This window comes from Dermacentor variabilis, chromosome 1, assembly GCF_050947875.1.
Source record: "Dermacentor variabilis isolate Ectoservices chromosome 1, ASM5094787v1, whole genome shotgun sequence".
Taxonomy (NCBI): Eukaryota; Metazoa; Arthropoda; class Arachnida; order Ixodida; family Ixodidae; genus Dermacentor; species Dermacentor variabilis.
Genome location: NC_134568.1, coordinates 154865464 through 154892088, shown reverse-complemented (window position 1 = coordinate 154892088; position 26625 = coordinate 154865464). Strand labels below are relative to the sequence as shown.

At 48.3% G+C, this 26625-nt stretch overlaps 1 protein-coding gene across 2 annotated transcripts in view; it reads left to right on the top strand.

The window, feature by feature from the left end:
* LOC142587114 (NCK-interacting protein with SH3 domain) overlaps positions 1–26625 on the top strand; it is a 91959-nt gene that overhangs the window by 26248 nt on the left and 39086 nt on the right. For both annotated transcript variants that reach the window (XM_075698013.1, XM_075698006.1), the window contains exons 9-10: positions 1624–1704; positions 5439–5651. In XM_075698013.1, coding sequence (XP_075554128.1) covers positions 1624–1704; positions 5439–5651 — 294 coding nt within the window. The remainder of the gene's footprint in view (positions 1–1623; positions 1705–5438; positions 5652–26625) is intronic.

Sequence of the window (26625 nt, the reverse complement as noted above, 5' to 3'; positions counted from 1 at the left end):
ACAGCAAAACCACTATTAAATTATATAATAAAGTAGAATATTGATGACAAAACTCACGGGGTTACTTAAGATGTTGATATCATACAAAGTACATATCATTAAGAAAGCTGAAATTTGTATGTTTAGCCAGCAGAAGGGCATTCACACAATCTTATTCACAGTTGAAAAGGTCCTGCATAGTAGGAACTTGAAGAGGAAGGAGCAGGAGGACTTCAATTGCCTTTCATAATACCATCATCACCAGAAAGAAAAGCTACCTAATAGATGTCACTCATTCTTGAACTTTGGTGCATTACGTACAAATTCCATTTTAGTCAGGCATGTTGTATTTGCCTGATTAATAATATGTATGTGTGTTGCATGTGATTGCGCAAAGCAGTTTAGATGTTTGGTGGTTTCTGCCTCTACACTATTACATTTCTCTGCTCTATTTAGTCGGCACTTGGACAAACTTAGTATAAAGGAGCAAAACGTACATGACCGATTGGCCTGAGCACCCATCCATATGTGCACGCACACAAACTCAGGTGAAAGTGTAGCAGAGTGGCAGCTGATCTATTAGCCCTCAAGAGAAAAAACTTAATTTCTGCTGACTTATCAAACTTGAATGCAACTGCCAGAAACCACAGCATAAAATGATGTCCTTCAGTAAAGCTTGAATTCCCACATACCTTTGAACGGCATAGGTCACTTTCAACTTCCTTCACCAGCTTGCCATTTCAGCTGTACTGTTTCTTCAGGGGCTTGCTGCCTTAGAGTTCAAGTCAGTAACACACCACACTCGGCTGCAAACAACCGCACATAATTCAGTCATTTGACTACTGGTGCCTGTGTAACCACTTCCACTAGAGGTGTGTGAACAGTAATTTTTGAGATTTAATCAAATACAAATCAAATATTGCCAGAAGCAAATTCAGTTGAATATTAAATACGTTTCAATAAGAAAATGGGCAATATCATTGTTAATATACACATTTATGAATATTTACTAGTAGTCGATTTAAAGACGAATCGAATAGGACAATACTTGATCTAATGTGAAATTATCAAGTAATTCTAGACCCCTAATTTCCACTTGCCTTGGTCTTTCTTCACCGCAGCATAAATTTTTTTTTCATTGAAATAAGGGTAAGCACACATTGGTTATATTGCGCCTAAAGATATGTGGAATTCTATGGACATCAAGTTATGAAAAATTAGACAATTTGTTACATTGAGAATTTAATTGCATTGAAGTTTATGTCAAGGTTTAAGTGTGATAGGGTTATAGTATAACACCACTATTTAATAGTATGTTTCAAGATGCATACATTAAAATGCTGTTTTAAATATACTCGCAGTCATTGTATAGTGTAAGTTTAAAGAATGCATTTTAATGTTTTCAATCTATTTCTGAGAAGCGTGCAATGATTTTCAGCAAACTCTGAACTAAAGATTATTTGCATTTTAAGTCTGAGCTTCCAAAAATGTTGGTTCATTTTCATAAACTGCCGAGGACATCTCTTTTATACTATGATTCTGAAGTGAATTGTGCACATTTATGTGCACTTTGCAAATATTCTGTAGTCTTGAAATTAAGTGAATCCTTTTCCTAACTTTAGCTCCATGGTTGCTGTGTTGCAGACATAGAGCGAATGAAGTATACAGCTCTTCTTCTGACCGTCATCTTCTCTACTGGAGAAAAGCCGCCGAATAATGTTTATGGTATGACCTGTTTTCTCTTATGTTCTTTTTCTACAGAGCTATAATGTATGCAAATTTATTAAAGACATTTAATTTCACAAGGACTTTACAACTTTGAAGCATATAGTAAAAACCTTCTATGTACCTGCATAAAAAGTACAAACTGTTAAAACATAGCTGCAACGAATCCTTGACCCAGTCTCTATAGAGCCTAATGTATTGGCCAACTGCTTATGCCATAGTGGCTCGTCATATGCCTGCCAGTTAGTGTAAACCACAATCCCTTTTTACCATGTAAAGGTTAACTGCACCGCCTTGACTCGTGGCATGGCTGGCGCCATGCTATGCTACAAAATGTCTTCCGCCTTTTCGGAAGGTGCAGAGACTAGTCTACCAATGATTCCGGCTTCGACCTCAGTGCATTGATGTCTGTATGGATAAGCATTGAAAGTACATAAGGTGTGGAAGCAACCTCGGCAAAGAATATAAGCATTGACAGGTGCAGCACTTCAGCTTAGTTGGGTTCCAACCAAGGAAAGCAGAGCTGTAATACTCCACCACCACATTGCATTGCCCGGAAAAAAAAAAAAAGAATGTGTTGTAATTTTACTTTTCTAGATCTCAAAATAGCTTTAACAGGTGACGTAGTATCAAAAGAAATGAATTTGCTTTCGTGATTGAAATTAAACTTGAAAAGCATTCTAAAATGAGCAAATGTGCTACGCTATAAAGCGGAGAGTGCAGAAGATTATTAGCTAACTCCATGGCTCTCTATATATACACCCACCATGGTGTCTTAGCAGCTGTGGTGTTGCACAGCTAAGCGCGAGATCGCAGGATGAAATACCAGCCGCCACGGCCGCATTTCGATGGGGACAAAATGCAAAAGCACCCGTGTCCCGTGCATTGGGGGCACATTAAAGATCCCCTAGTGGTCAAAATGAATCCGGAGTTCCGCAATATGGCATGCCTCATAATCAAATTGTGGTTTTGGCCCGTAACACCCCAGAATTCATTTCTCTGTATTTACAACACCGCACTGTAGATTGCCTCAATGCTCGCCTCCGAGCTCCAGTTTACCTGAAGCGTATACGCATTGTATGCCTCTGTTGAAGCTGAGGTCGCCACACTAAACTTCACGGCCGTCACAATTCTTCCTGTATGTTCTGTTGTTGAGGTTTACATCTTTGGAGGAATTGTTCGTGACTCATGCATATGATGGGCCAGGGTACTATAAGTTTCACCGTGTCATCGATAGCCTGAACCTCCGTATAGGATGAATTTGCCCTCATACAGAGGCACAAAGTGACCACAGTTACTGAGCAGTGCGCATTGGTGTTCAAGTGAAGACCACTGTACCATTGCTTGTGTAAACCTTTGTTTGATTATATGACTGAAAGGAGCACTGACACAAAAATTTGAAGTCGAGATAACTTATGAGATCGATTTAGTTGGTCACACACACATCGTCTATAAAATATCAGCGGCGAATATCGCTTAGAACATATTTAAAATCAATTTTAAAGTACGTGCGCCCAGCCAACCGCAAAACAGAGCACCTCGCGACATTGACATCAACCGGGATTGTAAATAGCCAAGAAAACGCTACGTCATGTGGCTACGTCACGAATTTTCGTTGGCTGCCATGCGGCTTACATGTGCTCTTCTCCTCTGTTGTTGCTTGTTCTAGCTGTTGTACTCGTAGTGGGACGCGCTCCATATCGCTGCAACTGCAGTTTTTGTCGTGTCCATCGGGATATTTCCCACACTATCAGCTTGACTGCGCTGCCACAACGTTCAACGCCGATTTGTTGTGTCTTACCATTGATTGTGGCCGATGCGAGGGTTTTGTTGAGGTTCGTCCTCGCCATCGCCGGCCGCAATATCTGAGTCGCTAAGTGATTGGCCACGTCTAAAGCGCGAGACACATGGCGCGATTTTCTGTGAGATCTGTAGTACGGCGCGTCGTGTGCGACTTGCCGCGTGCGGCGATTCGGGACACATGGTACAATTGAGCGAGCGGTGGCCCAGAACCGGCGTCCCTGTGTGGAAGTTCGGAATCCTGCGTAACTTCGAACAGAAAGTGAAAGCAACCGTATTTGCACAGCTATCTTGTTTGAAACAAACGTCTATGCGAGCACTGTAGACGTGTTTCCGCAAGGCCGCGTTAGCAGTATCGGATCCGTTGACAGCCGCCGATGGCCAAGAGCCGGCAGGCACAGCTCGCTGAGCCATCGAATCGGACACCGGTTGCGCTTGTGACACGATCGCTTGCAGCTCGTATAACGAAGCGCCTATGTTAGTCGGCACAACGTGTACACAGTTATGTCACGCTTAAATTGCAGCACATTTGATTTCTTTGGCGCCAACAGAAGCGAACGAGCATGCCAAGCAAGCTTGCGATCGCTGGGAGACGATGTAGGCCTAGCACGCCGGCCGTCTATCTGGGGCCGAGGGTACTTGCGATGCGTCCGCAGCTCGTAATAAAGCACCTAAATTCGTCAGCACAATCAATGCCTGAACATTTATGTTTCTCTTAAGTGAAAATACGGTTAGTTTTCCCGGAGCCGTTAGTAGCAATGAGTAAACAGGCCAGTCAGGCGAGCCGCTTCGTATACAGACGATTGCTGGCGCGTCTGCGCTTACCGCGTCCGAGTAGAAATCACGCCAACGATTTACTATTTCGCACAACGTTTTTTAACTCGCACTCTTTCGAGGTCACTTTATTCTAGGAGTTATTTCGTGTCAGAAACAAATTGTAGCCCATTTATGCGCCGTCGTCAGCGGCGAAAGAGGCCCGCGTTTCGACCAGAAAAGAAAGAGACATGATCGGAGCGGCGAGGCGCCCGCTCGCCGGCCCCGCCCCGCCGGGTCTACCACGTGGCCATGACGTTCACGCTACCGGCGCTGTCATTGGCTGCGGTCGTCCGACCGATGCGGCAGTCGCACGACAATACGTCATGGCTTTTTGCGAACACGTGACCACTTTGTTTACACTCCCGTTTGCCCCATCTTGTTGCTCTCTGGAACCGAAACTTCGACTGGTCGCTACAAAAAAGACTGCAAATAATTACCTGTCGCGCTCTGAAGTAAATGAGGTTTCGTGCCGTGATTATTGGTTCATTAACTACTTATTAAAGCAGAAAAAACCACGTGGATTTTTTTTGTGTCAGTACTCCTTGAAGTTGCTAGGTCATAAAAAGGGATACGTTCCAGTGGAGCTGCTTAGTGCAGTAGTTGACAGGCAGTACACTACAGGCATTGCTCTTTGAGGCCTCATGGCTTCAGTTTTGAGTGAAGAACTACCTACAAAAAGAAAACTGCAAAAAAGCATAGCAGGGATAACATTTAATTGATAACTCTGCTCAATGAGGCACATTCAAGAGCTCTTTGGGAAAGATTTGTGGAGATGACACCATTTAATGCAAGGCACATTCCACACCCATATTTAAAGTATAGTTCAGTGCAGTTTCAGTCCTCAAACAAAGATCTAGGATAAACCTAAATTGGACATGGGTATCAAATTCTTATTTCTAGGCTAAAGCAGATATGTTCCCAGTAAGGAGAAAAGGGCTGCTTACTAGGAAAGTATTGAGATCATGAGTGTGGAAACGATACTTGAGAACCTTGTAACGGTACTGCAAGGAGTGCACAGTACTGCCCGCTTGTGATGAGTTAATAAAGTTCAGTGCATTCGTGTTGTGAAATCTCTGCGAATATATGTCCTATTGATAATCTTGCTGATTTTCATGCAGAGCATGTGGGTGAGCAGTTTGTGACATTCCTGCTGGACACAATCGAATCTGTTGAAATGGAGGAAGAAGTTGCAGAGCTTTCACTGGGCTCACTTCTCTCTCTCAACCTGCACCTTCAGTCTGAAGCAGACAACTTTGTTCTTCAGACGCTAGCGACTCGCAAAGATGCCCGGGCACTTACCGAACGACTCATGCTACTTGTCAATCGAGAAGGTGGGTCCACCGTGCACTGCGGTTCTAGTGCTACAGTTCCTATTACCCTGACGCAGCTGGTGCATGTGAAAGGTATAGTGTCTGTACCCTTACGTTTCAGTGCACAAACTTCTAGCTTGTTTGTCTCTCGTATGGCAAGCCTAAAATCGCTGTACAGTAGACTCCCTTTAAGACGAACTCCAAGGGATCATGAAAAGTGTTCGTCTTATCAGAAGTTCGTTTAATCAGGAGTGCTTCTAAAAATGGTGTGTTGAGCATGCAGTGTGTGTCCAAATACCTCACATATATTAGAACAAATGAATGAAATGGCCTTTCAGGGAAAAATTAACTGCAATATGAGCATTTATTGCACTACTAGTGGTGTACTACACATTGCCCTAGTAAGGCATCAGGCACTGTTGACTGTTACCCAGTCTCTTTTACTTTTTTTTTTTTTTGTGCCTGTCGAGAAAATTGCCTGGCTGCTACAAATGCAGACATCTCACTTAATTTTCTAAGATATTCCTCAGTGCCCTCGCATTGTTCGAAAAACTCCACTAAAGTATCCAGGCAAGCGTCAGCTGCATTGCAGGTCACTTCTGCAGATTCAAGCACGACATCCATGCTGTCATCGTCAGCAGCAGTTTCTGATCGCAGGTCAAGCACTTCTTCAATTAAAGCTTCAGTGTGTCAGCCCTACATGTTCGCACACCTTCATCAATGCTGACATGCACACTCATGTCAATGGAGACACCCTTACTGCTCAGCATAGAAACAATGCTGCTCTCCTCCAAGTGCACAGTAGAGTCCTCATTCATAGTATTGCAGTCATTCTGCACTGAGCTGTCTCTAGGCACAATAAACCCTGCATGGTGGAAGGCATTGGCAATGGTCACTTCGGTAACCTGCCCCCAGGCACTTGTTAGTAAGTGGACAGCGCTTAACAGGTTCACTGTGTACTCTTTACCGCTCTCCATACAAATTAGCATCCTCTGCAACAGAGAGCGACGATAGTGCCTATTCAAGCTGCTGATTACTCCCTGGTCCATGGGCTGTAGCTTCGCAGTTGTATTTGCTGGTAGAAACTCCAGACGGATGGCAGAAAGTCCGACGACATGACCGTGCCCGGGACAGTTATCAACAACAAAGAGAACTTTTCTCTTCTCTCTGGAAGCGATAATCCATCTCCTGAAGCCACTGCTCGGAAAGTGCTTGCGTCATCCACGCTTTCAAATGAAGCATGTACGTGATCGGCAGCATTTTTATGCTTTTAAAGCAGCGTGGTGCTTCAGACTTCCCAATCACCAGCAACCTTAGTTTGTCAGTCCCAGTCATATTTGCACCCACGAGGACAGTCGCCCAAAGCTTGCTGTGCTTGCCCGCCATGCAGTTATCACCAGCAAATGCGAGCGTTTTGTTTGGAAGCAGCTGGTAGAAAAGGGCAGTTTCGTCCACGTTGTATATATCTTGAGGGTCATATTCTTCCATGAGGTCATTCAGTTTGTTCTGTCTCCAATCACTGCAGGCCATTTCGTCCACTGCAGCGGCCTCACCGACAACGCAATGAAAGGCCAGTCCATGCCTTCTTCAGAAACGGTCGAGCCACCCATCTCTGCATCTCCACATTCAGCCGCAGTGCAATTTCTTCTGCTTTCGCTTTCAATATGACTCCATTCACTGGCAAATTTGCACCGCACGCTCTCTTTACCCAAGCAAGAAGAACGTCTTCTCAGGTCTTCTCAGTCTTTGTGCATAGCTGTGCGCATCCTTTTACGCTTTGGCGCAAACTCACCATCTTGCAGAGCACTGGTAATCCACGCTTCGTCTTTCACAATACCACTCGCGGTACTTTTCGCGATGCCGAACTTGCGCGCAATTTCAGTCTTGAAAGCCGCCTGGTGCGAACTTCGGTCAAAACTTCTATCTTCTCGTGAAGTTCAAGCGGCTTTTTCCGAGCTGTTGGCTCTCTCTTTGATCACACATGCAGGTGGCACTCGTATGATCAAAGAGAAAGAGAAAGTGGCATCTTTTCTCACCCTCGCACACATTCACTTGCACCTAACGCACATAGTGCACGGCACGGGACGCGATAGGATCTTATTGGACTTTAAACAGAACATGATGCAGCTCCCCTTCACTGGTTGCTTTTGTGGTGCGGCACGGGATTTAAGAGGTTTGTTTGCAAGCAGCTGCTTGCAATTCAATCATTGGACCATCTGCGTCCTCGGAAGTTTCCATTTATTATCTCGGCATTTCTTTGTGGCAGAGGTGACTCGACTGGAAAACTTTATTATGGTCCTGCAGGACGCACTTAGCGCGTAGCGAGCATCTCCCACATAGGGACCAACAGGGAGTACCTGGCAGCCGCTTCGCAGGCCTGCTGGACGGCCCGTTGCTGGTTGGCAAGTAGTGAGGTTCTGAGGGACTTCTCCCACTTGTTTGAGGTAGAGTCGGGAAGAGCGCTTCTACACTTCCAGAGCATGTGTGCAAGTGTCGCCGTGTTTCCACATGAGGGGCACCTGTCACTGGGGTACGCGTCGAGATAGAAAATGCAATTTGGTGGGGTTTAGGTACATGTGCATCTGTAGTAAGCGCATAGTGTTAGCACCTGCGGCCTGTTAAGTTTCGGGTGTGGTGGCGGAAAGATGCAGCACCCCAGGTAGAAGCGTTTTGTGATTTTGCTGTACGTAACGAGCGCGTCTCAGTTGTCCTATAGCTCGACGAGATTGGGTTGCTCGAGAACGGCGCGGTCGGTATGCACGCACGCTGCGTCATGAGCAATCTCGTTGAGGTTGGGCGGGGGCACCTGGCACCCTCCCAAGATGGGCAGGAAACCAGATGACAGTGTGGTGCTTGAGGGTGCTCGGAACTGCGCTACGGGGAATGCGTAACGCCTGGTCCAGATGCCCCGTTTGTAGGCTTTGACAGCCAGTCTGGAGTCGCTATAAATCACTTCCCTTTGCCGTCGAGCATGACCTGGGCTATGGCTACTTGCTCTGCCACCTCAAAGTCACGGGTGAGGATCGTGGCAGAGTTGAGGGTCCACTGCATGGATGAGACCGCGACTGTGGCGAAGGCTCGGTTTTTGCAGTAGGCAGTGGCGTCCGCGAACGTGACGTCGTCCACTTTCATGTCTATGCGCTAGAGAAGGGCAGTTGCCCGGGCAAGGCGCCTGCTTCTGTTGTGGTCAGGATGCATGTTTCACGAAATAGGTGTGATCGTGATGAAGTCTCGGATCTCGCGGGGAACAGGCGTCAACTTCGGTGGATCCCTGGTCATCAAGGAGAAGAAGCGGAGCTTGCGCAGAATGTGGCAGCCTGCCTTGGTGATCGTGAGTCGGATCACTTGTGTTCGCTCCTGAGCCTCGGCGATCTCTTCTAGTGTGTTGTGCACGCCGAGCTCGAGGAGTTCCTGCGTGGAAGTTGTGATCGGAAGACCGCGGGCCTGTTTCACTGCCTTTCGAATGAGGGCGTTGAGTTTATTGCACTCAGCGCATATCCAATTGTGCATGGCAGTGACATAGGTGAAGTGGCAGAACAAACACATGTATGAGACGGAGCAGGCTGTCTTCTTTGAGGCCGTAGTGACAGTTGGCCACTCTGCGTACGAGTCGTATGGCATTCTCCGTCTTGACCGTGAACTTCCGCACCGTTTGGGTGTTGGTTCCGCGGGACTCAATGATCATGCCCAGCATCCTGATGGAGTCTGCCTTGGGTAACAGGTACGGCTGTCGCTGGTATAGAGAGTGGTGTTGCATTGAGCCAGGGGTTTCCACCCACTGCACCCTGGTGTTTGGACAAGTACAGCAACAGTTCCGACTTGGTGGGGAGACCACTGGAGACCAGTGTGTTCGAGGTAGGACTCGGCGGTTTCGACGACCTCCTGCAGGACGGATTCGATGAAGCCATCCAACTCTGCAGAGCTCCAGATAATTATGTTGTCCACATAAATGGTGTGGTTTAGCCCGTCGATTTTCGAGAGTCGTTTGGAGAGCCCAATCATCACGAGATTGAAAAGTGTCGGCGAGAGGACTGATCCCTGGGGGGGCGTGCCCCGCTGTCCAAACTCGACTGCTTCCGACACAAGGTCTCCTGCATGTAGGATAGCCTTGCGCCAGGTAAGGAAAGAACGGAAGTGTCATAGAGCCGACGTCCAAGCCCAAGGTCGCCTTCAGGATGGATGAATGTGCGATGTTATTAAGTGCCTTTTCTAAATCAAGGCCGAGTATGGTATGGGTTTCCTGAGTGTTTCCTCCGTCAGGCATCTGACGCTTGGGAGTAACATGGTGCCTTGTGTAGATAACTCGGGTTGCAAGCCGATCATGTGGTGTGGGAGGCACTCGTTGTCCTCGAGGTATCGACCAATCCTGTTGAGGACATTTTTGGCCACCTAAACCACGCACGACATGAGTGAGATGGGGCGGAGGTGATCTAGGCAAAGACGCCTTGCCCTCTTTGGGAATGAAAATCGCGTGGGCGAGTTTCCAGCCGTCAGGTAGCTTGCCTTTCTTCCACATTTCATTGATGGTGTCGGTGAGGAACTGCAAACTATATAATGTGGAAAAAAACTAATGTATCAAAAAATACAATTTTATTTGTTTTAAGGCCCCTGTGCAAGGAATAAGTGGTCGTTTTGTTGCTGCATGCACTCCCGCTTATGTGCAACTAAGTACGCCTGTATTTCTGCCAGTTTTTAGCTGTCGCTGTACGCCAATGTAAGGACTTCAAAGGCTCGTGTCAGATCCGCATGTGAACGCTCCGGGAGCACACGGCAAATCATCATCAGAGTCACTGTTTGATGGTGGGAGAACTTTCTCATTTATTTAACATCATCGTCCAGTTCGGCACACGACAACGCCTTGCTGTTGACACCTGCAACGTCTTCAAATGTAACGCCGGCAGAAATCGGCACACCGCAGCCTAGCAGGTCATCAATGATATCCGTATTTGAGCTCATTGTAGTAGGCGCCAGTTCAGGCTCTTCAGTTCCGGAGTCGGGCTCATTCGGACTGTGAGGGCATCATTGCTGCCGTTTGACACAGCCTGCCGATAAGTTCACGAGAAAGACTTCTTGGAGCCAGCAGGGCGCTGTATGGAATGCAAACTAAACAAAGAAGCACAGAATGGCGAGAGCAGGTCATGTGCGTGGTTGCCGGAATATGCCAGAATAGGATGGTGATGATCGCAATGTTGATGCGACCTATGATTTGGGCAAAGCCTTTAAGATTGGCATTTGCAGTTAAATCTCTGAGGCATAGTGCTGCGACCAAGGCAAAGCATCAGTCATCACCAACTAGTGTGTAATCTCTGAAGCCATACTTGAGGTCTCGCATCTCAGAGGCCATACTTGGTCTTGTCGAGGTTGCCAGGGCAGATAATGGCGGCAGAGTCAGCGTACGCTACAGCTAGAAGTCCGGATAATCAAAAGTGGAGCTGGCGGCTGTCCGAAATATCAGTTTTCATTGCACATTAAAGGGACCCTGAAACGATTTTGACGATTTTGTACAGTGTACTGAGTCGTTAGAGTAGGTCCTTCTGATAATTAATTGATGCATCTAAGTGCTCCACATAAAGCGTGTAATTTATTATAAAGTTTTAAAAATGTACATCGCTGCCGATCGCAGCACACTGCTCAGCGGAATTTTCAGCCGCCCTTACCCATATGACGTAAAGCACCCAATTGACGTCAGTAGGGCGAGCTATCCGATTGGCTGCCCAGGGCACGTCATCAATAATTTTTCACCTTTATAAGGAACAAATGATGTTCGTAATAGTTGGAATGTTAATTTGTTTCTATAAAAGAAAGTAACAGAAAGAGAATGCACAAGAACAATTTCTCGCTACACTTATCATATTTACACAATTGTAAGTCTACCTATTTTTTTAAATTTGAAAATCTGAAGGGGGGGGGGGGGGTCGACTTGCAATTGAAACCAAAACATGGCACTGCCAAAAAAAGGCGAGACCAACAAGATATCAGGGGAGCTACAACGTTGTTACTATTTTATGTTTGCTCTATGGCCCTACCCGTAGTTTGGCCCTATGGCCCTACCCGTAGTTCGGAAGGGTTTTTCAACATTCTTTAGGGTTTTACAGTGCATGCAACACTCATGGGGGGTGTCGATGGTCGATGGAACTGCCGCTGTTCCATTCACGGCGGCACTCCCAGAATGGCACCGCTTGTAGGGACCAATGCCTCCTTTACTAGATGCCTGCCGCGTCGCTAGTTTTCCCATTGGAGCGGAGGTTCCTGTAGTTAGGGGTAGTCGCGGAGAGACAGCGCTCGCTGCCATCCCTACTTCCTGTTGCAGAGGAAGTGACGATTACTAGGCTGACGCGCGCTCGACCAATGGCTTGACGAGAGACTGAGGGTCCTGCCTCCGGGATCACAACAGACGCCGCTAAAATCTTGGAGGCAGGAGAATGTGATTGAAGTTTGGAGCAGCCGCCGCAAATAGCGCTCGCAGCTGACCTGGGTGGAGAAAAGGAGAGAAGGAGAGAGGCCGGAACCAACTTCTCAGTTCACGCGGCAGGCATCTAGTAAAGGAGGCATTGGCAGGGACTATCGGTTCTTTATTCAATGGTCGATAGTTCACGGAAGAGCAGACGCCGCTCACATGTTTCTATTTCCCTGTAGCTTATATAGGTGTTCTATGGTAGCTTTTAGTTTGACGCGTTCGACTCGACTGCCGGCCACGTGCTACTTCCATGCTTCCTCAGTCGTCACGAGTGCTCCGAGCCCACTAGACATTTGGCCCTATTTCACAGCAGCGTTCAAGAGGGCTGCCATTTTTTACGCCGAAGAAACAAATCACTGCTCAGCGGGCCTAAAGTTCGATGTTTCCGAACGGTTGGTGCGACAGTGGCGACTGCAGCGAAGCAAAATTTTCACCTGTGACGGCAAGCGAAGAATTTCCCACGGGCCGAAGTCAGGATACTTTCCAGAGCTGTAGGCGAAGCTTGCGAGGCTCGTTGATGTAGGTGAAGCTTGTAGAGTACGTCGCTGAAATGCGTGATCGGTCTTTACCAGTGAAGTGCGACATGGTCATGAAACAAGCTCAGATCTTCGCCTTTGAGGACCTGCTCCACCGTGAGTACCGTATTTACACGATTGTAAGTCGACCACTTTTTTAAAATTTGAAAATATGAAGTGGGGGGTCGACTTACAATCGAAACCGAAACATGGCACCGCCAAAAATGCGACACCAACAGGAGCTACAACGTAGTTACAATTTTATATCTGCTCTATAGCCCTACCCGTATCTTTTCACTATCCCGCGTGTTTGTTTGCTTTCGTAAGGGTTTTTCAACATTTTTGAGAGTTTTACAGCACATGCAACACTCATGGGGGAGGGGGTGTCGATAGTTGATGGAAGCGCCGCTGTTCCCATTTGTGGCGGCACCCTCAGAACGGCGGCGCTTGCGCGGAGTATCGGTAGTTCATGGAAGAGCAGACACCGCTCGCAGGTTTCTCTTTCTCTGTTGAAAAGCATTGGCATTGGTTTGATGCGTTCCACTTGACTGCCGGCTACGTGCTACTTCTATGCTTCCCCAGTCATCATGAGTGCTCCAGGCCCACTAATTGTTCGGCACTCATTCACAGCAGCGTTCAAAAGGGCTGCCATCCTTTACGCCGAAGAAACAAATCACTGCGCAGCGGGCCGCAATTTCGATGTTTCTGAATGGGTGGTGCGAGAGTGGCGACTGCAGCGAAGTGAAATTTTCACCTGTGACGGCAAGTGAGAAATTTCCCACATGCCGAACTCTGGACGCTTTCCGGAGCTGTAGGCTAAGCTTGCGGCATACGTCGCTGAAATGCACGGTCGGTCCCTGCTAGTGAAGTGCGACATGGTCATGAAACAAGCCCGGACCTTCGCCTTAATTTTAAGGCCCTGCTCCGCCATGAGTACAACGAGTGGCTGGCGGCGGTAGACTGCGAAATTACGCCAACCGGACCTGTCAAAAGAGCCTCCCTGACGGCTGCGTGTGGTTGGGTGCATTCGGTGTGGGCTGCTGTTCCACAAGATGTCCTGGTGCGGTCGTTTGCCAAATGTGAAATTTCGCTGGACCACGACGCGCTGTGGGACCGCAGCAACGGTGACGATGGCAGCACTAGTGAAGACGAGTAGTCCAGTGACCATATCAGCTATTAATAAATTTTCATTATCGAATGTGCCCTCGGGTATGCTCTCTCTCTCTTTATTTTTTTTTCCTGTCACGTGATATGGGGGGTCGACTTACATTCGAGTCGACTTACAATCGTGTAAATACGGTACAACGAGTGGCTAGCGGCAGAAGACCGCAAACTTAAGCCGACCTGACCTGTCAAAAGAGCCTCCCTGACGGCTGCGTGTGGTTGGGTGCATTCGGCGTGGGCTGCTGTTCCACAAGATGTCGTAGTGCGGTCGTTTACCAAATGTGGAATTTTGCTGGACGACGACGCGCCGTGGGACAGTAGCAGCGATGACGATGGTATCACTGGTGAAGACGAGTGTTCCAGTGACCATGCCAGCTACTAATAAATTTTCGTTATGGAATGCGCCCTCGGGTATGCTCCTTTCTTTTTTTTTTTTTCCTGTCAAGCGATGTGGGGGGGTTGACTTACATTCTAGTCGACTTACAATCGTGTAAATACAGTAAGCACTTCCGGCTCACAGCAAGCGTCGTCTGCTTGTGTTACGTGCTCCATTTTGACGAGAGCTCCGCGGTCAGAGTCGGTCTCAGTCTTTTCGTGAGCACCATGAATTGTCTTTGTTGCGTTGTGGGCTGCAAGCGTAGCGACTCGCAATATGTCAAGCTGCAACATCGTGTCCCTCTGCAAGGCAGCAGACGAGCGGACTGGCTGCAGCGCATCGGACTGGCGTTATTCGATCGGCGCCAGGATTTGCGCGTTTGAGGCTGTCGCTTTACACCAGAAGATTACTAACGCAATAGCGTTTCGTGAGTCTGGTATTCAGGTAAACGCAAGCGAGGGGACAGGGCCTGGCCGCTTGACCTTGCCGTTTCACAAGATGAGCAGAAGCACAAGCATGAATGATCTGCACGGTGCAGCCACCTGGTGGCACAGAGCTCAACCAAACACAGTAGCAATAACGAAGTGTTTTCTTCTTTGCTGCTGGTGTAAATTTTTCGCAGGAGCGTAATCGTTAACATGCTGTTTTTGTAAATGTTTAAAATGTTTTACGCTTGGTTAGAGCAATATTAGCGCTTTGTTTGCCTGGTTAAGCTCTGTGCCAACAAGTTGGCTGGACCGTGCAGACCGATCAGGCCGCTCACGTATGTCTACGCTAAAGTTCCTTCATCAGCTTGAGTTTATGCCTCAAGCCATCTGCCGAAAGGCCCAGCCCGCCTGTGGTTACCGGAATACCACACACGTTCGGCGCTGCGACAGAATGCTCGCAACGCACGCTACTTCAATAGCTCTCGCTTGGGGTCGACTGCCAAGCAGCTGCCGGAGAGGTTGGAAAGGCTTTGCGCGCTCACTCCTAGAGAACTGGAAGTAGACGACACGACATGCCATCATGACGCATAGCCAGTAAAGGCGGAGCTTAGCCCCAATCACGCGACGAACGAGTTGAGGAGAAAATGCATGGCTATGGAGGAACGTAACTTGTAATCGTCCGTAGCTCTCCCAATATGAGACGCCTCACACAAGTTGTAGTGCAGATGATTAACTTTAGCTGTACCCTACGTGTCTGCAAAATTTGTCCGAACCGTTTCAGGGGCCTTTTGAAGGGACACTAAAGGCTAATACAAAGTCAGTGTGGACTGTTTAAATACTATCCCAGAAACCTCACAACGCTTGATTCATGCCAAGAAAAGACATCGTTTACGAGAAAATTGCATCTGAAGGGTCCGAATCCCTTTTACGAAGTTCAAATCTCCTGCGGAGTGGTGACGTTGCACACGCCATCACCACCTTTGCTGCCTGCCGTCGGTGAGTAAAACGGCACCCGACAGATGGCAGTACCGAGTCAAGACAAAGCGGTGAATTCACCGCTGCTGCTTTTTGGTCAAGTGGTGTTGAGCCTTCGGGTATCTCGCGACATCACATAGAAGTTGAATTCTCTGCTACTTGCAGTTCTTGCAAGTTTTGCGAACCAGCAAAACCAGGGCAGCACAACGCGATCAGGAAAGTGCTGAAACGCGAAAGCGTGGCCGGCGCACAGTCGCGTGCAAACGAAACCTTTCGACTGTGCACGTCATTGTCAACAGCAATTTCAATGAGTTCTTTTTTCTAAAAATGAAATAGAATTGGACAAGTAGCATTTTATTTCATTTTATAATACTTTAAAAGAATGTTTCTTACAACGAGTAGTTGAGCACTAGTAACAGAATTAAACTGAGCAGTGCTGTCGTCATCGGGCAAGTGCTTGAATGTATCGGAGGAGTCTCTAATCATGTCCTGCATTTGCCTCAATTCCTCGATTACTAAGCCTCTCTTCGCAATAATATTGACGTCTTAGAGATTCTCGAGCACTAATCTATCACTTTAGCTTGGTTCAGTATTCGCCTTTAGTGTCCCTTTAAGTCTATGGGACCACTGATGGTGCCGCAAAGCTGTCCAAGTTACCGAGCATGTCCGGATTATGGTTGTCCGATTTACCAGTCGGCGACTGTATATGGCGAATCAGTAAAACAGAACAAGGCCTGACCGGTCTAGGATGCAACCGGAAATGATCCCAATGCATAAGATAATGTACGTGGACAAGGGTTCGTAAGATAAGGAAGAGCATCACACTTCCTGCGAGGCATGCCCATTTGAACTACTTATTTCTACTTTTTTCCTCTGTTAAAAAAGTGCAAACAACAAGTAAAGAAGCAGTTGCCGAACCCATCTCTATTTGTTGTTTTTCTTTGTGATTGGTTCCCTACAATGAGGATTCGTAGATACAAGTTTGCCACATAATTTGTCAGTAGCTCTCTTTGGCATTACCTGTTCCTGTGGGTGATTTCGCATGCTTAAATGGGATGCTTTTGTCTAAAAGGGAGACCATTGTTTGTGCTCATCGTTTATAAATGTTACCAGGAAAATTGCAAACTTTGGGCTGGCCAGCCAACAAAACTCCCAATTTCTCCCCAACAACTGATTTTTAGGACTTGCTCAATAATTTGGACGCCTCCGCAGCACCGCCACGTACCCCATAGAGCTGATGTATAAGAACATCTGAAATTTCGGACACAAAAACTCTTCGCCATCCAATCGTCCGCACCTTTTACCATGACCACAGGTTCGTAAGGACATAAGTTAAAGCCACCACCACCACCATTTCAATTATCTCGCAGCCTCAAACCGGTGCTCTTGCACACCGGTCCGCTGGTAGCCATAGACACAACCTCGGCAAAACTAGGCCTAACTGCTTCAACGTACGCTGCCAACCTTCCAGCTGTTCGGTGCCATGTTTTTCATCGAAACAATTCACCTCTATCAGGAAGGGCACCAGCTCTGCCTTCGTAATCCTCGCCGATGGCTTCGACACGTGGAATGCACAAGTTGCATAATGCCTGTTCTCCAAAGTCAGCTTCGCCGCACTCACTTCTCGCCTTTTCCCACCTACCGCCTTACTCCCGTGACTGGCCGCTGGGTCCTCTTCGCTTCGGGGAGACACTTCACGGAACGGCCAGCGGCTCCGTAAAAACAACGCTTAGTGAATCTTCACCTAGTTTCATCAATCTTGCTGTACAGCTACCAAAAGGTGCGTGGAGGCCACTCTGCAAGTTTGGTGACCCTATCGCCGAGCAAACCCGACTTATCAGCCAGAGAAGACTGACACACCGTACAGGCCACGCCAAGCCAGGTGCCGAGAGCCCAGAATGACGGAAGTACACGTCGAAGGAACTACCCTCCCGGAGGAGGACTACATCCCAGCAGACTGGACCACTATCATCGGAACCTATGAAGGCAAGTCCCAGTCAAAATCCCCAAGGGAGGATATGACCGGGGTACACGGAAAACAGAACGCATGTGAGGAACAACACACCGAAACGCTCCCCGCGTCGACGTGGCGTCCGAGGTACCGCCCGGACCCGGCGCAGATGCATGCAATGCAATAAGTCACGCGTAGAAGTCGTCAAATGGCTCCATTGTCGCAACATGCGATAAAGGTAGTTTTCCACTCACAGGGAGGCCTCTTCTTACCCAAGATTCAGCCGCAGCTGCTGCTCCGCTGCCTCTGCGAAGCGGCTAAGATACCTATAGGAGCAGAAGTGCAACTACGCGTGCACCCAACGAACAACACGTGCACAGTGGCCACCACTAACCAGGAAATAGCCCTTAACCTGGTTAATGTCAGAAACATTACCCTAAACGCAAAAGCGTATGGGGTTGCAGTGTACATAGTCCCTGCGGCGGACACAGTACGAGGCGTGATTGCTAATGCTTTTTGGGATGAAACTGAAGAAGAGCTTCTACAAGATCTACAAGCGAGAAATCCAGAAGCAGACATCCTACTAGCAAGACACATGGGCAAGTCTTAAGTCCATCCTTATAACCTTTGCTCAGGGACCCATCCCCCGTAGAATTATTTACTTTGGGGGAGTGCACCTGTGCACGCCATATAGGGCGCGACCAGAGGCCTGCACGAACTGTCGCGCCCCAGGACACAGACATGATGTGTGCCCACAAGAGAAAATACCGAGATGTCCAAGATGCGGCGAAGATCACGGCGAAAACAGAAGGCGTCAGTGCGTGCCCCGATGCATCCTGTGCGGCGGCGAGCACCTTACAGGAACAGGATGGTGCAAAGCAACACAGCGACAACAAACAACGAAGCCTTCAGTTCACAAGAGCACAACCGGAAGATGGCAGCTACATCCCCAAGATTTCCCAGAGTGGAATCCATCAGCCCCTACGAAGGCCCCCGAGGAGCTCACATGGGCAGAACGAATCGCCCGTAAATCAGCCCCCCGGGACGAGGAGTTGGCCCGCCTTCGAGAGGAGGTAAGAGGCTTACGACAGGCCATCACCCAACCTAACCCCTCACCCATTACCCAAACTATCACCCAGCCCTTGCACCCACTTCCTGGTCACTCTTTATCCCTAGACACTCAGAGTTCATGTCCCGCAGAAACCTCAACCTCCACACCACATACAAAAAAGAAAAGTTCTTCCGTTGTCAGACGAAACAGCTGAGATTGACCCATCAGACAAAACAGCAGAGATGGAGGCTCAGTTTGAAGCCAAACTTGAGGCAAAATTAACAGCGAAACTAGCAGACTTACAACAGCAGATGCGCGATCAATTTCAGCAATTCCTAGAAAATCATCTACAAACACTCAAGGCTCGATTTCCAACACTCGAAACTCGTATGGACTGCCTCATTGACGAACGCTTCAAAATTTTAGAGAACTAGATACCTTCTGTACCCAGCTCAGCACACAAATGAGCTTAATGGTGGTGGAGGCAACCAACCAAATGCAGGCGGCGTCCCTACCCCAAATCACCCACCCCCCTTCCACTTGCAAAACTTCTGACCAGCAAAATGGTAGGTGATTCACCTAAATTGAAGACTGCTCCTCCCTTTTTAAACCTCTGGCATTGGAACTGTCGTAGCATACGTCGTAAACGACAAGCGCTAATCCAACTCATACTAAATTAGGGACACCCACCAGACCTAATTCTGCTACAGGACCCTAAAATTAGTGTTTCGCTCCCGGGATATACATCTTATCACTCACCAAATGATACTGCTCCAGTTGTGTCCACCTTTATCAAGCGATTCATAAGGCACACACAACTTACATTCCCACACAAAGTCCAAAACGTAGTCCTTGAAGTAATCCCAGTTGACATCCAACAGTATTCCTTACTCATCACCAATATCTATAATCCACCGAGCATGCCAACAATGCGCTTCGCTAACCTAATAGCGCAAATAACCGCAGCGGCAAATAAAACACCAATCATAGTGGCCGGAGACTTCAACTGTGCACACATCGACTGGGGATACCAGAAAACTTCCGGCAGAGGGGAGGTTCTTATGACACAAACTCAGCAGTCTCAGCTCACGGTGTACAATGATTTCGATTGCCCCACCAGACAAGGTACAACAGGAATGATGGACACAAGTCCAAACCTCACGATGGGCAGATGCATCAAGAATTTGGAATGGAATAGGACAACACATACTTTAGGCAGTGACCACTATATTATCGAAGTTCAAGTCTCAGGTCCCCAAGCGTCTCGTACAAGAATAAAGCATAAGCTAATCAACTGGGATAAATTCAGAAAACAAAGGGAAACAAACCAAGAAACTGGGCCGGTGGGCGCGCGAACCTGGACAGCACAGGTCTTCGAAGACCAAGCGGCGTGTACCAAGGAATATAGCCCAGAACAACAAGTCCCCGTTATGGACTCAAAATTCGCCCATATGATAGAAGCACATGAAAGTCTCATGAAACGATACGTTCAGCAAAAATGCAATAAGAAGCTCCAAAACAAGATATCTGAGCTTGCAAAACAATTTCAGAATTATAGCCAACAACTTTGTAGGCAGAATTGGCAGCTGATATGCGAAGGTCTCAGAGGATATCTCAGTACCGCTCGAGCATGGCATCTTTTAAAACATCTAATTGACCCCATGAAAGGTCAACAACATACTAGAAATATCGTCGCCCGACTAACACACAACCATAAATACGACACGCAGGTGCTACTAGACATATCATCAGAAGCCAACAAACACTGACACCAAGGACAACATAGGGGAAATTACTTGTGCTTAATAAATGAAATAAAGAAACGATAAATTAATGGAAATTAAAGTGGATGAAAGAAACAACTTGCCGCAGGTGGGAACCGAACCCACAACCTTTGCATTTCGCTGCTACTAGGTGCTACTAGAGACACTCAGGAGCCTACACACATCGCCGAGCCCTGCAAATCCCTTACCGGAGTTCGCCGGCCCACCTAATACTGAACTGGACAGAGACATAACTATACAAGAAGTCCGAGCAGCACTTCATAAACTCCGCAACACCACGCCAAGCGAAGATCGCATAACAAACGCCGCTCTTAGGAACCTCGATGACAACTCCCTGCGAGAACTTACCAGTATCTTCAACAAGCATTGGCAGAGTGGCACACTGCCAAAGGAGTGGACGCATGGAAGGGTTATTCTAATACCCAAACCCCACAAACCTCTTACACCAGAAAATATGCGCCCCATGTCCCTTACCTCTAGCTTAGGCAAACTCTTTGAGCAAGTCATCCTAGCTAGACTGCACAGCCACATGGAAGACACCGGTCAATACCCACACTCAATGATTGGATTCCGATCTGGCCTATCCACACAAGATGCCATGCTTCAACTCACGACAGCTATACTGGACCCCCTCATACCTACGCACACCAAAACGGTACTGGCGATTGACCTCAAGAAGGCCTTCGACAACGTCACCCACGAGGCTATCCTAAAAGCTATGTTATACCTAGGCGTTGGCCAACGAGCATACAACTACATAAGGGCTTTCCTGCAGAATCGAACGGCCAGCATGTGCGTAGATAACCTTCATACACGCCGCTACACTCTAACGAATGTAGGCACACTGCAACGCTCCGTGCTGTCCCCTTTCCTTTTCAATGCAGTACTTATTCGCTCGCACGGAAGCTGCAGCAAATTCCCCATCTTGACCATACTCTGTACGCGGATGATATCACCCTTTGGACTACGTATGGATCAGATGCCCAAATCGAAGAAACACTGCAAACAGCCGCAATGCTAATACAGGACGAAGTCACCAAGGTAGGCCTCACCTGCTCACCGGAAAAAGCTGAGCTTTTCTTGATCCCGCCAAAGGGTAAAACGTATCATACTCCTATCAGAATCTACGTGCACAATTGAGAGGTCTCACAGGCCCACACTATTTGAATCCTGGGCCTCTACCTGCAACAAGATGGCAGAAATACCGAAACAATCAAACGTTTAAAGAGCACACTAGCAGCCACCACGCAGCTAATACGCAGAGTAACAAATAAAGCTCACGGTCTGCATGAATCAGATACTCTGCAAGTGGTACAAGCTTTTACCATGAGTAAAGTATTGTATTCTGCCCCCTATCTTAGCCTCAATGCAACCGAAACCCAAACAATAAATTCTATAATCAGGCAAGCTACCAAGGCAGCGCTCCGTCTGCCCAAAAACACCAGTAACGAACGCCTGGCGGAGTTAGGTGGGCATAACACCATACAAGAACTAACCAAAGCACACCTACAGGCACAATATCTCCAATTAGCCAGCACCCCTACCGGAAGACATATACTTTCTAAACTTCAAATTAACATTCCTGCTAATCATAACTCCCTAAAAGCCCTTCCCATGGCAATTCGTCAAACGCTACGCATTCGACCGCTCCCCCGTAACATGCGTCCCGACCACGGTGTAAGAAGTATACAAAGAGGTGTTGACACTCTCCCCTCGCAGCGTGTGAGAGCGCCGCCCGCTCGCGGCCACAGTATGTTCGGGGGTAGCGAGCCAGGAGAGGGGGCGTGGTCACAGCCGACGTAGAGGGCGCTGTGAAATGCGGTCCCAAATCGTGGAGAGCTGCCAAGCGCGTGCTGCGCTACCTCGCAGTTTTTGCTGGTGCGGCTGCACTTCCTTGGTGTTTTGAACACGTTTTTTTATTCCCGTGTTTGATGGCCTTGTGTTTGGCTTTTCTCGCCATGGAGGCTCACCTCTGGTGGGCATTGTGCAGACGAAAGTAGCAGCGCTTTCTTTTTTTTTTTTTTTGAGACGTGTTTGCAATGGGAAGAAAGTGATCCATCCCGAACTGCAATTCGCGCTACCGGACTTGCACAGAGCGTGTGCCCCTATTCAAAGCTCCGTCCGACAATGTTCATTTGGAGCAGTGGCTTGTGCGATTCCGAGGGCAGACCGGACTTTGACACCTACCGACCATGTCTGCGCCAAGCATTTTTCAGAGGACGTGATATCCCGGACATATTACGCGAAGCTCAATGGAAAAGTGCTGCTTAACGCCGAAAAGAGGCCTGTACTCTCTAAAGACGCAGTTCCCACCTTATTTCCAAATTGCCCAAAGTACCTCACACGGCCAAACAGACCTCGAAAGAAGCCTTTTAAGAGGGAACCGCGTGGGCGAGCACCCAAGTGACGCCGGCCGAAAGTCGACAAGAATGCAACGCAGCGTCTGCAAGCTTCTTTGCCCGCTGCGACACCTGTGGACTCGGAAATAGCCTTGGAGCCAGCGGCTAAGCGACATCATCTTCAATATGCTGGGAGAAGGAACTTCAGTGTGGCTTGATAACAAAAGACATGTTCCTCACCAAGAGCACATCTGAGGACCTTCGAGTCACATCAAAATCCACAAAAGAACTTTGCAATGCTCTCCTGCACGATTACAATTTTAAATATGTCTTGACAAGCAAGATGAATAAAGATCCAATTGAATGTTTCTTTGGTAAGGTAAGATTGGCTGGAAGTCAGAATGACCATCCGTCAATGTCTACTTTCTTGCAGCTGTACCAGACATTATACATTTACACCCTCCTCAAGCCTCCTAAATTTGGCAACTGCAGAGTAGTTGAGGGAGAGAAGCCGCTTCTAGACATATCCGATTTCAGGGCCCTTATAAACCCGAACAATGTCACATCAGCAAATGACTTCGTAGATGTGGTGAAGCAGAAACTCGACAGCCTTATCTGTGTAGAGGACTGGGAATGACTGGGAATGAATGCGCCGGACATGCCCAACGTGTTTTCGAAGAGACCAAAACCCCGTGCACTTCAGCTGCTGCCACGCTGCTGCGCTACAGAACTTAGATGCGAAATCGCTGTGCTTCTTTGCCCGTTCCCACGGCCTGACACAGGCAACAAGCGACACCGCGTCTTGAGAAATGGCCTTTAAGTGCTTTGCGCTCTGCATGACATTAACTGCTGTACAGCTAGCAGATACTTTTGTATCAGTAAAGCATTAGGCCTGACACACGTATGATTTTATTACATGTAAAGCACTTTCTTAGCGCTTTCAGTTGTACTCACGCTACTAAACTCGAAAATCGAGCGTGGGCAGTGGAATCTCAAGGCGCCAGCCCACTGATCTGAGCCCGCTGGTCGCGGCGCCATCTGTCGTCTCGCAGTAGAACTACAGGGTGCGCCCCGCCGCGGCCGAACATACTATGGACGCGCCGGCGGGCGCAGTGTCAACACCTCAGTATATTCGTACACCGTGGCCCCAACCAAAACCGCGAGCGACGAAAAGCCAGAGCAGCAGCCCTTCATAAACGGTACGGCGATGAACAGAATGCAATATGGGTAGATGCTGCATGTGATCAGCACGGAGCCACAGCGGTTGCTTACACACCGAACACCCCTCCCTTAATACAGGAACTACCCCCGGGAACAGACTCAGAGGAAGCGGAAGAGATCGCTATAGCACTAGCGCTCGGCAGCTCCAATGCTACCTACATCCTGAGTGATTCTAAAACTGCACTGCTAAATTATGCTAGGGGCAGAGTTCACCCTGCCACCTTCCACATACTGACCCAGAACCCTCCCTTCTCCCGCAGCGCTGAGCTCATCTGGGTGCCCGCGCACTTGCGAAACCCTGGCAATGAGGCCGCCGATTCTTTAGCCCAAGGGTCGAGAAACCGGGCACAGGCGGACCTCATGGGGGGTTTCTCGAGGGAGCGTGCATGTACCTTCGCTGACTTCATCGCGAATGCTCGTGCCGAGAGGCAAATATACCCACCCCCCCACTCTTCCCTCACTACCAGGGAGCAACACTTATGGCGCCGCCTGCAAACGCGCACGCTACCTACTCCATCCCTCCTATCCCACTACCGACCTATCCCCCCTTCTTGCCCTCTGTGCAATGCGCCGAAAGCAAACCTCACCCATATACTCCTGGCCTGCCCGACTTCTCCTCCCCCTGGTGGGCCGGTACCACTCCAAACCTGGGAGGACTGGGAGACCTGACTACACTCCATGAACCTGGCAAAGCAGAAGATCGCCGCCAACCGGGCTGCCAACGTCATGGACATGTTAAACATGAACGTTTGAGTGCAGTGGGGTCGTGCGGGGACCCAGGGGGCCTGGGAGGACCCAAATACCTTTGCAAAATGAGGTTTTTTCCTCCTCCTCCTCACCGCACTCCAGCGGTGTTACACTGTGAAGAATACCAAGAGTGGAAAGCGGCAACTGTTGCAGGACACAGTAGATGTGCAGTCAAACCCACTTACCGTATAATGATGCTGTTTTCAACAATATATCGGATATAACAATGAGCAGCCCATGCACCGTCAACCTTTTCAGGTGTTTCTATGGTAAAATAAACCACTTGCTACAATGCTGCCATGCGGGTTATCGGTTATAACAATTTAATCTGGCTACAGGTGTGTTCTCCAAAAGGAAAAAGGGAAAAAAACGAGAGCCCCTTTGTCACATCCGCCTTTGTGCAGCGCATACTCCCTGGCACACCTTTGTCACATTGGCTTGAAATGCATGGTAACATTACCGTGTGATCACGTTAGCCGTGCAGAACATGTGTTAAAGTGATCGAGCATGTGCAAGGGGGGCAGAGGGTAGGGGGCAGGAGCGCATGCCAGTCTGTCCTCTCCCCCTAGCGTCCATCTCCTGCTTGTATGCAGGCCACGCACCGTATCTTGGAGGTAATCTGCGGCAAATGCAAAGCGCGAGCCGAGACAGTTCGTTCTTTAATGCACATATTGTTCCCGCGCATCTAGGGTTGGCGGTCGCATAATCTCAAGTTTCCGAGACATGGTGTGAAGCGTTCGCTCACATTGGGACAGCAAGTTTGTGGCCATCAAGTGATATCTGTTAATGCTTGCTGGTGCACGCATGACACTGATAAAACCAAGAACCTTACTTAGTGCAATTGTCTGTTTGCTGTCACCTTCAGTGCTCCACTTTGCTGGCAAAACTGACTGTTCTTTTTTTTCCTCTGGACGAATATTCAGATCTTTTTACACTATTGTTCTGGGTTTTACACTATTGTTTGTGGGTGCCGGCTGCAGGCACCAAGTGCTGTCAGCCCTGGTGTCCCAGATTTACGGCACCACGCAATGCAACACATGCAAATCTTGGACTCTGTGAGCCATATCGATGCATTGCTCTCAGTGTGATCTGCACCACACACACTGGCATTCATAACCAAACCACGCTTTTATGACCGCACCGACTTATGATTTGTTTATAAGTGCTTACTGACAAGATACAGTAAAAGCTTGTTAAATACACAACTCGTTATTTTGAAATTTTGGATATTTCAATGTAGCCGCCGCGGTCCGTTCGACAATATATTGAAAGCAATATGTGACTCATCGCGCTAATTCACACTAATATCCGCATCGCCACCAATAATTCAAACACCACATCATCGTGGATGGAGATAGTGCTAGTGCACAGGCACACGTTGGCGAGGCTGGTGGCGCTGCGTGGACCGCATAGCTTTGCTCTTTCCATCTGCGGCCCTTTGTTTAGGCCTAACTGGAGAGAGACGCATTTGCGCCTGGCCAAGCACGGCCAATGCCTCTGTTGCAGGTCGGTTCTCTCCCTCTCTCACAACCTCCAAGACAAAAATGCAAATGCGGCACTGCGCATTTTTTTCTTACTTTTTTTTTCTTTCATGTTACATATTGGAGGTTATGCGCTTTCTTTACGAGGTGTTCTGCCGAGAAGCGGCATCAGGTAATGTTTAAAACATGGCGGCCGTGACGTTTATCGCAGCTCGCAGTACCAAAAAGCATAGCCTTTGAGATTCGTGGTCGTTACTCAAAGGGAAGCTTCAGGATACGTGTTTGGACGCCACCTATACGTATAGGTTAATTCAGCGGCGTGCTGCCGGTACAGCTACAAGAGTACAACAGAGGCCAACATCACAGCAGGTTGTGCATTTCGCGAGTACATATTAGAGCACAGCTCTTGCTCCTGCGGCGAGTGGCGGCGGCAGTGCTTCTCCTCTCCTACCTCCCTTTCTCTTGCTTCTCCCTCCTTGTTGGCTCTGAGCCGTGCTTCCTCAAGG